General features: G+C 33.7%; 1 protein-coding gene across 4 annotated transcripts in view; it reads left to right on the forward strand.

Moving 5' to 3' along the window:
- Nucleotides 1-6,558: 6,558 nt before the first annotated feature.
- Nucleotides 6,559-14,272, forward strand: part of LOC131073922 (zinc finger CCCH domain-containing protein ZFN-like) — a 45,231-nt gene continuing 37,517 nt past the window's right edge. For 3 of the 4 annotated variants that reach the window (XM_058010437.2, XM_058010438.2, XM_058010440.2), the window contains exon 1: nucleotides 6,600-6,946. In XM_058010437.2, the coding sequence (XP_057866420.2) occupies nucleotides 6,862-6,946 (85 nt within the window). In that variant the 5' untranslated portion in view covers nucleotides 6,600-6,861. Of the gene's footprint in view, nucleotides 6,947-14,272 lie in introns of all 4 variants that reach the window. The other variant, XM_058010439.2, reaches the window with a different exon arrangement.

A 14,272-nucleotide genomic window follows, 5' to 3' on the forward strand; every position in this document is an offset into this window, starting at 1 on the left:
CACTCAAGTGTTCAAATTGCAGTCATCATATATAAATTGCAGTGTCTAGTATGTCTACTAGGTCATTGCATCGAAATGATAAAAGGAAGTGTCTTATTTGTAAAAAGGCACCAAACAAAGAACTATTTTCTAGTGCCTTACAAGATATCTTGTTAGCTGCCAAGTTTTCCTTGTTGGCAATATCTACCAAAATATCTTTTAAGGCATTATAAAACAATTCTTTGTCTAATTTTATTTACAAATGGGCCACTTCCTTTTGATCAATAATATATATAACATGAACACAACAACATGGGCATATAAATGTTGAAATTGAAACAAATTAAAGTCCACAAAAGAGATGATTGAAACATAAACAAATCAGAAATTGCATTGTCTAATAGATCATTGCCAAAGTAAAGTCCCACAAAGAGAAGATTGAAAGATAAACAATTCAAAAAATATATTTTCTACTATAATTTTTTCTAATGTGAACTAAGTGTGTTTCTTGTAGCCATATGAACCAAGTGAGGAATTTAAACAAATTGAAATATAAACAATTCACAAATTGAAACATAAACAAATCAGAAATTGCATTGTCTAACAGATCATTGCCAAAGTAAAGTCCCACAAAGAGAATATTGAAAGATAAACAATTCAAAAAATGCATTTTCTACTAGATTTTTTTCTAATGTGAACTAAGCGTGTTTCTTGCAACCATATGAACTAAGTGATGAATTTAAACAAATTGAAACATAAACAATTCAGAAATTGAAACATAAACAATTCACAAATTGAAACATAAACAAATCACAAATTGCATTGTCTACTAGATCATTGCCAAAGTAAAGTCATATTGACTTTACCTGAGAGGAAGGCTTGTTGTCTTCGACATAGTGAATCCTTATCGTGTTTGTAATTGCTTGCCAGAACAATCACAACAAAATACAAAACAAACTAAAGTGTGTTAAGAAACACATTTAATAAGAAATTCATAACTATCTAAGATATCTACACAAATTAATATAAAATTTAAGCATTAAAGACATAATCTCCAAAGAATTGAAGTGTGTTAATAAAAACATTTACATTGATATGATGATCTTCCACAAGTATGGTTCTTCCCTCGATGCTCTAGCACGCCTGCAAAAAATAGTAATAATCGAGGGTAGTGTAACGTTGTCACAACAAATCATCCATACATTATTGAATGCAAAACAACTTTTTGACCGTCTTTAACATTTGACAACATGCATACAATCCTTACACATTCATACATATATATTCACATGCATAAGTACATACATATACATATCCACCTACATACATATGCACATGTACATAGAATTGCACATGTGAACATATACATACATATGCATATGTATATGTGTAACATACATACATATTGCAAACAAATAGTTACATAAGGAATGTGCAAAGAGAATTTGTAGAACTCATAAAAATGCAATGAATTGGATTGTAATGAAAGTGACATGGAAAACCCCGTCTTATAATATAATTTGAATGTGCAATGCATTCGATTGTGTTAGCTAGCTATTTTCAAATTTGAATTTTTGTGGGAAATAGTCGGTCATGTCATATTAAATATATAGTTCTCCATTGCTTCGAATTGTTCAGTTTTCTTCTATGCTTTGAATTGTTCACACTATAATGAGTCAAGTTAACACTATATATATGTATGTTCAAACAATATAACGAGTCAAATTCACACTATAATGAAACAAATAATGTGGAGTCAAGTTGACACTATAAGCCCTCAAGTTCACACTATAATGAAGCAAAGAAACTTGAACCAAGTTCGCACTATAATGACTCAAGTTCACACTATAATGAAGCAAATAATTTGGAGTCAAGTTCACAATAATGAAACAAATAATTTGGAGTCAAGTTCACACTATAAACCCTCAAGTTCACATTATAATGAAGCAAAGAAAGTTGAGTCAAGTTGACACTATAATAAGTCAAGTTCACACTATAATGAAGCAAATAATTTGGAGTCAAGTTCACACTATAATGAAGCAAAGAAAGTGGAGTCAAGTTCACACTATAATGATTAAAAACAAAATCCATTTCTGCATGTACCAATGCGTACAAATCCATCATTGAAAACCTTTGAACAAAACAAAATGCTATTGCGTGTGTCTACACACACACACACACGTATGTGTGTGTGTGTGTGTGTGTGTGTGTGTGTGTGTGTGTGTGTGTGGACAATAACCATATATGTATGTGTGTGTGTGGACAATAACCATATATATATGTGTGTGTGGACAATAACTATATAGGAACATTAAACTGTAAGAGAGCATTGAAATGGAACTATAAACCGCATACAAAGAAAACATCAATATACAAAGCATAATGCAACTACGAAGGAGCACAAACCATCATTAGACATCCAATATGGCTGTTAATATTATTTATAGTGACTATATTGAAAGAAATGCTGGTATAATGAAAACAATATAATTGAAATTGAAATATTTATAACATTTAACATTGACTGCAGAAGGAATTTAGCTATTTAGTGTGTACTAATCTGAATGAGTGCCCTTGAATAAGGAATATGTTGTTGATTACAAAAACTTCTGTGGCTATATGGTTATTGTCCATACACATTTACATGTTTATATATACAATAACCATATAGCCACAAAACTCAAAACAACCATGCATCATTATAGAACATATTATGCTATTGTGTGTGTTTCTCCATATATATATATATATATATATATATATACACACACACACACACACACACACACACACACATACATATACATGTACATGTACACATGTATATATATACATATACATATATATGTATATGGGTATATATATGTATGTGTATACATAGATATGGACAATAATCATATAAGGATAGAACATGAAACTATATATAACAAGGAGACAAACTAAAAGCACGAGATGCAAAGTAAAATATGTAACTGTGATGTGATTGAAAACTGGATATTGCTAATATTCTATTAGATACTGAACAATTCCATCATTGAACATCTTTCAACAAAATAAAAATGCTACCGTGTTGCCTGTATAAATATATATACAGAGACAGATCATTGAAATGAAACCCTTAATGCCATTGAGATAAATGACGAAAAAATAAATCAATTTCTGCAAGTACCAATGAGTACAAATCCATCATTGAACATCTTTGAACAAAATAAAATGGTGTTGTATATATATATATACTCTCACACACATATATATACATGTGTGTGTATATTTATGTGGACAATAACCATATAGGTGCAGAACTTGAGACATTATATATCAAGGAAAGAAACTAAAAGCAGATATTGTATTAAGATGCAATATTATATTAGATATTGTTGATATTGTATTAAGATGCAGATTCATTTGTCAAATGACTAATAATTGAATGATGTTGCTATATTTCTCATATGAAATTTATTGGAAGTAATATAGTGTATGCCTGATAATATTATTTACAGTGAGTATATTAAGAAATTGAAGGCAGAGCAAACAATGAAAATGCCTCAAAAAATCTTCATTTCCTAAAGGTTTTAGGGCAATGTAGTTCGCGGTAATTCGTGCCAAGTGGCCCATAACGTGTATGTGAGAAGGTTGTTATATATCGACAATAACACACACACACACATATGTATATAGATGTATACATATACGTATATATGTATACATATATGTATACATCTATATACATATATGCACATATATGCACACACACACACACACACACATATACACATACATATATGACGACAACAACCTTATAGCCAGTATTAGGCATACACATTATTGTAATGATAAATAATGAAGGGGTTTCGAATAATTATGAACAATAATCAATTTTTTTGCATTCTTTGTAATTATTTTGGCATTATAAACAAAGAGACACCATTTAACAGCACACCCATAAAATGAAATGATAAATAATGAAGGGGTTTCGAATAAAAAAAATAGATAATCATTTTTTTTGCCATTCTTTATGAGGATTTTGACATTATTATACTGTAAAGATTCCAACATTATTAAACTGTAACAGAGCATTGAAATGAAACAGAGAATAATAATGAACAATAATCAATTTTTTTGCATTCTCTGTAATTATTTTGGCATTATAAACAGAGAGACGCCATTTTTTTGCATTATAATTATGAACAATAATCAATTTTTTTGCCATTCTCTGTGAGCATTTCGACATTATTATACTGTAAGGATTTCACCATAATTTAACAACCCACCCATAAAATAAAATGATAAATAATAAAGGGGTTTCGACTAATTATCAACAATAATCAATTTTTTTTACACTCTGTAATTATTTTGGCATTATCAACAGAGAGAAACCATTTAACTGCACACCCATAAAAGGAAATGATAAATAATGAAGGGGTTTCAAATAATTATGAACAATAATCAATTTTGCATTCTCTATAATTATATTGGCATGATAAATAGAGAGACACAATTTAACAACGCACCCATAAAATTAAATCATAAATAATGAAAAGATTTCAAATAAATATGAACAATAATCAACTTTTTTTGCATTCTTTGTAATTATTTTGGCATTATCAATAGAGAGAAACCATTTAACAACGCACCCATAAACGAAAATGATAAATAATGAAGGGGTTTCGAATATTTATGAGCAATAATAATTTTTTTTGCACTCTATAATTATATTGCCATTATAAACAGACATACAACCCATAAAATGAAATCATAAATAATGAAAGGGTTTCGAATAAATATGAACAATAATCAACTTTTTTTGCATTCTCTGTAAATATTTTGGCATTATCAACAGAGAGAAACCATTTAACAGCGCACCCATAAAAAAAAATGATAAATAATGAAGGGTTGCCGAAGAAAAGGAAGATATAATCTTTTTTTTGTCATTCTCTGTGATGATTATGACATTATTAAACTGTAACAGAGCATTGAAATGAAACCCTAACCCACATATAAAGAAATCATCAATAGACAAAGCATAATGCAGCTACGAAGGAGGTAAACCATCATTGGACATCCAAAAAGCATGAAGGAAGAGTTGCGACGGTTACCTCGAACCGAAGCAAGCCGTTGCAAAGCCGAAGCAGCCGCAGAGCGTCGACGACAGGTGAAGAGAGCACAACGAGAGAAAGGGAAATGTGCGAAATTCCACATTTTCCCTTAGTTTTTAGGGCAACATAGTTAGCGGTAACTAGTGCCACGTGGGACCATTTTTGGTCCGTTGGAAGGTGGAAATGGGTGGTCAATGATTTATTCGACCACCCATTTAAAACATTATTATATGCAAACTTGGTTTTTAAAAATTCATAACTTGTTATAAAAAGTTTTTTTTTAGTCTAAAAAATGTGATAGCTATATTGTGTATTCGGTATTTAAATAACAGGTATTGGTCTTTTAGTGTGCGGGTATTGGCGCAAAAGAGGTCAAGTATTAGTCATCACTTCGAAATGACCACTTTTTGACCTTTCGATGCATAACGACCCGTAGAGATTAGATCGTTACTACCCAGAAGTTTGATCAATAGCTTTAAGCAGTTAAGTCGCATACAAAGACACCCAAAAAAATAAATTGAAATCCGATGTACCGTTTAAGATCTGTAGGTGCGCGAAGTTAGCTATGACGGCTACTGGTGCTCTTCCCCTAAGTGGTTTATTTAGAAGTAAAAAAGATATTGTATTTTTTAATACTTAGCCTAAATTCTTGAAGTAAGAACATATATTTCGAACATGTTATTCATAGTATATTTAACTATCAGCATAATCCTTGCACCTTTTTTTGGTGCAAGTGCTAGGCGAAGCATACTAGTAGTTGTTATAGATAACTTCATGCACCCATAGGTCCTAAAAGAACACATTGTGGGATCCATTATGTACACAAGGGTAAAAAAGTACACATTTCAAAGTGTCGTCCGATACCTACTTAAAGATGCATGACCCAATAGTTGTACACAAATGCCCCATGCACAAATGAGCCAATTATGGAGCAAAGTGAGTGGCTATTAGTACATATAAAATTTATTAAGAGAATTTTAGTTATTATTTTTTTGATTTCTTTAAAATTAGTGACCGAAAAATTGAATGCACAAAAACAACACCATTATTGAAACGGTATCTTCCTCTAATTCTTTAAATTGTTCAATCCTTCAAATTACCATTAAAATTCCTTCCTCCATCCATCCATTCCCCGTCTTTTCCCAAAAATTGTTGAAGGCAAAGAAGAATGCAACTTGAAAATAAAATAAAAAACAAAAAAACCTCGAAATGCGTCCGCAGAATTCACTCCACAACACCCTCTCATAACGTCTGCCAAACGTTGAGGGTCCCACTAAAACCTCAGTAGCCGTCGATCTTGGGGCCGAGCCATCCTGAGCCGTCGATATATCGATGCATACCGACAAAGCACTAGAAGGACAGCTGTCTGTCAGCAATTGGCGACCGTACCGAAAACCAGAGCTGTTTCGAGGACCCGCTTCCGCCTCAAGCGGGTCCGCATTGGCGGCTTTTTACTATTACGTGTCAGAAGTTTATACGGGAATAAATACTATAGCGGTATTTTAAGGCCAGAGAGGAAAAAAAACAATAAATAATTTGTTTTTGCTGTGTGAGAGCAAGGACAATTCAATTGCGGGGGTTTTGAACAGAATTTTGCCAAACAACGATAAAATCATTACGTTTTAATATTCTTTGTGTTTTTTATAACATACAATTAGTGAATCGATCGAACGATTGATGCATCAATCGATCGATCGACACCGATGAGCTTCCAGAAGGTTTTGGAGAGTTCAAATTTGCTTGAGCATTCTTCTTTAGTTTGGATGAATTGATGTGAGTTGATTGGATGGAATATTATGGAGCAAATTCTGCAATGCAGAGGATCGATCCTGTTTCTGATTGGAATTTGCAGCCCGAGAGCAGCCTTGAGGGTATGGGATTTTGTGCTAATCCTTTGTTTTTTGGAAAAGTATGTGTTTTAGTTCCCCTGGGTGCATTTGATAGTTAAAATTGGTTAATCGGCTGGATTTAGCTAATCAAAGTTGGTGTTTTTGTGTTTCTTTACTGATAGATGTTGTTGCTGGATAATTTTATCTGGGTCTGACTGAGAATTGGAATTTCTGAAAGGTTGTCATTTGGGTGTAGCTGTTTTCACTTAATTGCATTTGGGTTTAGATCAGAATTGTAATGTATTTTCAAATGTTCACGTGGGTTTAGCTGATAATCGTACTTTTGGATTGTTTTTGATTCGGCTATAGCTATTTATTTATCGATAATCTCGTTTGGATTGAGCTGATTGGGTTTCAGTGACTGTAATCACATTTATTTTCTATTTATATTTTCATTCGTGTGCATTTGATTAGCTAGTACGGGAATAGTTGGTCTTTGGGTTTAGCCGTTTTCACCATTTGAGGGTAGCAAATTGTATTCGTTGTTCAATTGATCAAATTTTTCGTTTTGTGATTGCTGAAGTTAATCGATGGCTTGGATTATCAGTTGAATTTAGATGATCAAAAGTGTTCTTTTGTTTTACCTAGTTTGGGTTTTCGCTGATCGTTGAAATAACGGGAGAATTCCATATCCGTTTCCCACATAATTCTGATGTTAATTACGATTTTGGGAAAGTTGTCATTTGGGTTGGGCTCGTTTTAAACGATTTCATCTGGGTTCAGATCATATTAGTGATTTGCGTTGAATCATTCAGGCGGGGTTAGCTCGTAGATGTCAGATTCGAGTATTTTTCCTTTTTAGGATTGACTTCTAATCCAAAATTTCATTCCGAGGACTTAGCTCGCAATGGTAAGAATGCAACGAAAAGTTTTACCGGCTTTAGATGATGGCGGTTTAAAACATTAATGAAAGTAAGTACCTGACAGAAGAACCTGGTTTGGCTTTTTGGGTTGGGCTTATGCTTACAAGTAAGATCATCTGTCTTCAAAATTTTCGTTGCATTTTTACCATCTTCTACGTCAAAACAAGTGTTAAACTTCTTCTTGAGAGAGGCTAATAGAAAAATAATGAAATCAAATTAAATAACTGAAGAGGGACCTCTGTTCCGCCTTTTGGACGTGGATTCACTTTAAATTTAGAGTAAAATATTCGGCGTTCATTGGCAAATGAGTGGTCTTTTAAATCTGGAGAAGCAATGCTGCTCTTGAGCCTGCCAAATCATGAGTCTGATCGGCTAGTCCCGTCACTCTGTAGAAGAAGCTTATCAATGGGTTGGATTTTCACCCCAGATAACTGATTAACTTTTTTTAAATCTTTGAATAGTTCTCGTTATGGTTTAGCTGTTTTTAGATGCCTCGTTTAAGATTCTCAATAATATAATAACTTGAAAAATCCAGGTGGGTTTGACTGGTGGCTATTATTTTCAAACATTTTTCGTCCGCGTTTAGCTCGCAACTACGGTTTTTTATCAGTTACACTTTTGAAGCTTCAGCTGTGTTTAGGCGGGGGTTGTAAATTGGAACTTCTTTATTATTTTTCACTTGGGTATTAGCTTTTTGTTATGTTATTTCCCATCGTTGCTTTTCGATTTAGTTGGTAACATGAAGCTATTTGGGTTTCAACTGATTGTGGTTATTGTAGTTTTAATTTTTTTAATGAGATACTTTTATTATATATTATTAAATAAATAATGTATAGAAATCAATTAAAAAACAGGGGTGGAATAGAATCAGGCTTCAAAGTTCAAACTCACGCATACTAGGATAAGTTTAGGAAAAGTCAAGCATCATGTAATTCAGAAAAAGAAACTGGTACTTAACAAGTGACAAAGTTTTTAAGACCGAGTTATTAAAACTCAGCAGCAAGAGAGTAAAGCCAGAAGCAGGATGCAGATTCCAGTCATATGGATCTCCATTCCCCATTTGGTAAACCTTGGTCATCTGAAATAGGCGCCCTACTCTTTGTGCTGGTATATTCCTTGTAGTCACTCTGCTTGAACAAGAGGAACTTAATGAAGAAAATATTCCAGTGATTGCCAAGCAAGTAAACTTGCCCTGACTAACAGGGGAGTCAACACAACACACTTCGTTGAGAAAATGAAGAGGAGCAACGATCAGCCTGTAGAGGAGGAGACCAACTAACATAGCTTTGAGAATGCCGCTGAGAGCTATCACTGCAATGTGTAACAGTACATTTATTATTGCTCCAACGAGCAACAGTGCATATAGCACTGCCCCAATGATCCAAACTCACCCAATTAGCTTGTAACCGAGTCTGCAAAAACTGTGAAGTAATTATAGCTCTGGTATAAATTAAAAATGGTTTAACAACTAGGTTATTTGCAAATATAACACAATTTCTATCTCTCTAAATTAAAAAAAAATTCCACTAAGAAAATATAGACATGGTTGACATTCGTACATTTGAAATAGTGCTCATTTGAGTTTAGCTGTTTTTAGATAGTTTCATTTATGTTAAGGTTTATAATGGCAAGGTACGCAAAATTTTAGCTTGTGATTGTAGATACGAAACATTTCTATTTGTTTTAGTTGACAATTGAAATTTTTGAATAGTTGTCATTTGGTTTAGCTGTTTCTATACAATTTTATATGATCACAATTATAATGTCCTTTGAAATATTCAGTTTGGTTTGTTTGGTGGTGGTAATTTTCATTCCGGTTAAACTATTTATTATGATTTTGTCGAAAACATAATTTGGATTTACCTGTTTGTAATCTTACGTTTTTGATTGTGTGCATTTGATCAGCTTTATAAACTACAAATAATAGTTGTCATTTAGTGTAGTACTTTTCAGTTGGATTTTATTCTAGTTCGGGTATCTTTGTCATGACAGATGATTTTAATAAATATGCCGGATTTTCTTTTTGCATATATTCAGCTGACTGTAATCACATTGTTTTAATTTTTCATTTGTGTTTATCTGATTAGCTAGATACAAAATAATTGTCATTCAGGTTTATCTGTGTTTAGTTGGATTTATTTTTGTATCAGAAGAAAATATAGGAGTATATAACTGAGGAAAGCTTTATTTTTCATTTAGTTGATAGTCTTTTGGAAAAATGTTATTTGGGTTTCCGGACAAATATAGATTTTGTATGGTTTCCATCTGGGTAACTGTTTTTAGATTATTCTATTTGGGTTAAGATTACAATATCTATTTACTCTGGAAAATTCAACTCTTTGTCGACGAGTTCATTTGGGTTTTGGATTATGGATTATGAGTCAGACATCTTACAATGGTACATCGGTGGGATTTAGCAATGACGATTTCATTTCGGTTCAGCTCCTACTGCAAAACTTAGGTGTAGCTGATGTAATGCTTTCCTTTCAATTGTTTTCATTTGTGTGCGTTTGATAGCTGGAATTTAATCAATGGATTGGATTTTCATTTGTGCATGAGTGATTTTTTTTTTCGTTTTGCTGAAAATTCTAATTTTTGAATATTTGTCATTTGGGTTCATCTGTTTTAAATAATTTCATCTGGGTTTGGATTATAATAATAATATACTACAAAATATTCAGTTTTTTATTAAAAAAAAAAGAAAAAGAAGAAATTTGTGATAGATGCTTTTAACTGGAGCTATGAACTGATGAGATCACAAATGGGAGAGCTCATCCCCAATAAGAACACTCAGCAATAATATCCCAGTAGAGGTTTGAACCTTGGTGACAAGAACCATCACATTATACCATTATTGGCAACTTGGCTTTATTGTTATGTAACTTTTTTCATTTGTGTTTATTAGCTATTTTTAGATTATTTCATCTGAATTTATATTATAATGGTGATATGTGAGAAAATTGATTTGGTATTGTCTAGATTCTAATTCTAAATTTCATTGGGGTTTTGCTGTTAGGAATAAATGTATAATTTCATTTGGATTTAGCTAGTAATGTTAAAGTTATTCTTGACTTAAGCTGACGATATACATATAACTTTAGCCACCTAGGTTAAGGAACCCAGATCTGCAAAAATCTGAGTAACAATATCAGTCACCACTTGATATAACATCAAGACAGGTTCTCCAAGCACATAAAGCAATACTTAAGAATGCACATGCGCCACCTGCAATCTGCAACAAGCATCAAGGTCCAGCAGAATCGTCATCCAAAAAATTCTGAGGACATTCATCGAACATTAGTTGATTCCTAGTTATGGGCAATTTTAGTTTTTGTACAAGCAATGTGGCAGAAATCTAGCATTCTTATGAGTTTGATCTACTAAATTTTTTTTCACTTCAAAAAAATTAGTTAACTGTTCAATTGTTTTTTTATTTTTGGCAAAAAGAAAATTGTTTTAAAAAGAACTTCAAATTTTGTTACAGAAACAATGATTTTCATATGGTCAGAGCCATAAACAAAGCGAGAAGAAATAAAAATCCAGATGGGTTTTGCCAAAGTGTATCTTCAAGAGAAATGCAAGGAACCCATCAAATATGCACAGTCCTGACCGATGGGGAGCTTCTTATCAGCATGACTGGAAAGGACAGGGTATTGGGCATGCCATATAAGCCAAGAAAGACCATATCACCAGCAGGAAGACTGGAAAAAGAAAGCTGCAAGGAGATTGACAATCACCAGACTTGATACTCAACAGAGAAGAGGAGTGAAAATCAGGATTTATTATTTTTGACGAGAAGGAGCTGTGAGGTTTCATTTGGAGAAAGAGACTCCCACTCAGAGACTTTTCAGTTATGATTTTTCCTCAGTAGCCCACTTAGCAAGATAATCCACAACCGAGTTCCATTCATGAGGGGATGTGAACAAAGGAAACAACTTCAAATTGAGGAGCAGGCCAAATAATCATTTCAACTAAAATTGCCAACTGCCAGGAGGACTCAAAGATCTTCTCGAGTTAGAAGAGAAGCCACGATAAGGAGTTTGTTTCACAAATAACTTTTTCCCATTCCAACCCACAAGCTTTTTCTAGGGCCAATAGAATAGCCGAAGCCTCCATCTAATTATTAGTATTGACTCCCAAAGCAACAAAGAAGAAACATGAACAGATACATCTTGAACCTAACCAACCTGTCCAACCCCTCGCAACTCTTGTATTACCCCGAGAAAAAGCATCAATGTTAATTTTAGGTAAATTAGAAGGGGGAGACAATTTATCGGACATTAATTATTCGACAAGCTCGTAGGATAGGGTGAGAAAAGCAAGAGACACCTTTAGGGTGAAGCTCAAAGCGATCTGAAAGATGAAGATCAAAGGGAGGCAGGCCATCAATAGAACTCTTAGCACCAATGGTCTTTAAATAGAATTTATGGCCATTTGCCAAATCCATTTGAGGAGGAAATTGGGACCAAGCTCCTAGGTCACCTTGAGAAATAGTTGAATAAGGTGGTTGACTCATGCTAGCCCAAAAATCAAACAAGAAAGTAGCATGGGTAATGTGGTGGTTCTAGATTTGTTACCATTGTCTCTACTTACCAAAAGCAAAAAAAAATTGGAAGAAAAGGCGAGTAGAAGACTTTTCCTCAAAATTGCATAGAACACATTTCAAGGGGTCTTGAAATCTATGCTTTTTGATATTATCCCAAGTGAAACGTTTACCGTGACACAAAATCTGCATGAAGAAGTTGCACTTAGGCTAGTTGACTTCATTGCAAATTTTGCCCCACCAAGGAAAATCCTTGTTCCCACCATTTTTCGTTTCAAGAGATGAGTATCCAAGGATCACTGAATAATTTCCCTTAGGATTATAGCGCCATCCAAGAAGATCCACATCCTCAAGAAAACAACATGACTAATCAACAAGAATTGAAGCTTGGGCTTCGAGAGAGCTTCCTTTTGGCCAACAACTTGAGTCTTTCCAATGATAGATCGAAGAACTTACCCTCAAGAGAGCTCTTGAAATTAGCTACTTTAGACCATCCAACCACCATAAAGACTTGGCTCAAAAGTTGGAGTAGAGGAAGGAGAGAGGAGAGGAGGGTGATGATCCCGAGAATCTTCCTAGAGCTTGATAGCTTCTTGAATCTTTGCAACACCCAACGTATCTCTATAATCAATATATTGAAGTTGGGTTTGGGGGTCCATATTTGGAGCAATAGCCTATCCATGAATACGACCATTACTATTTTCATTCTTAAGGAATTTGCCCAATCCTTCAACCATGAGGATGAAAAGTTAGGGGGGTAAAGGATCTCCTTGTCCTTATCCTCTAGAAGTACAAAAATGGAGGAAGGGATACTATTGATAAGAAGAGAAAAGTTAGAACTCACATGGCTCATCACCTATTCTATCTAATTAGAGTAGAAAGCAAAGGCCAAAAGAATGTGCTTGAGAAGAAACCATTTCACCCTATCATAAGCTTTAGACATAACTTGCATGATAAACATAGCTTTCTCAGTGGAGCAAGACATAGAGTGAATGACCTCAGTTGCTGCAACAATATCATCAATGATCTAATGGACCTTTGTATAGCCCCCTATTAAGTGCTTTGAGCATTTGCTTGTTAGCTTGAGATTCTCAAACCACTTTTAAAAGATCATGCTTCAAGTTATTCCAAAATGCTTGAAAATATTCAATAGGGAAACCATCTAGGCCAAAAGTCTTACCCTTCATTTGGAAAACTAAATTTTCAATCTCTTTAAGAGAGATGGGACTCATAGGTGAATTGTTTGTATTTGCAGTGATAAGAAAAACTATGCAATCTAGAATGGCTTTCTCATCCTCCTTGGCTAGAGGGCTACTTTCTTGGAAACGAGAGGAAAAACAATGAACTTTCTCACTTTAACTCATGAAAGGATGACAATTGGATCTTGTTGATGTGTTTTTTATGCACATGCGAACACATAATAAAATACCCAAGAGTATCTTATCCTCTCTTGAACAAAATCTCTCAAATACTGAAGATTAGCTTAGGGATCACTTGAGAAGACTCCAAGGTTCATGAATGTAGGGTCTCTACGTGTGGATAAGCTCATTGGTTTGATGTGATTATGTTGGAATCACAAGGGGACTTACATTCGAATGCCTGAATGCTTGATTTCTTGGAACTTAGGTCCTATCTACTCAATTGGAAGATAAAAAAGAGCAAAAGAGGTAGGGTTTGAGAAAATCTATTCTAGGCCTTAGAATGTAAGAAGATAGATGAATGACTAGGTGAAATCCTACTGAGCGAGGTCTCACCATCAAGCTGAACAATTTGACACAAGCTCAGTGCAATCTTCTAAGGATATTTCAAAGATATTCAAATCAATACCATCAAATATCATTTACCATTCAAGTTAATGCATAAGCAATGAATGTAGAATGATTTGAAGTTAAGCTCATATCA

The sequence above is a fragment of the Cryptomeria japonica genome, chromosome 9, assembly GCF_030272615.1.
Source record: "Cryptomeria japonica chromosome 9, Sugi_1.0, whole genome shotgun sequence".
Taxonomy (NCBI): domain Eukaryota; kingdom Viridiplantae; phylum Streptophyta; class Pinopsida; order Cupressales; family Cupressaceae; genus Cryptomeria; species Cryptomeria japonica.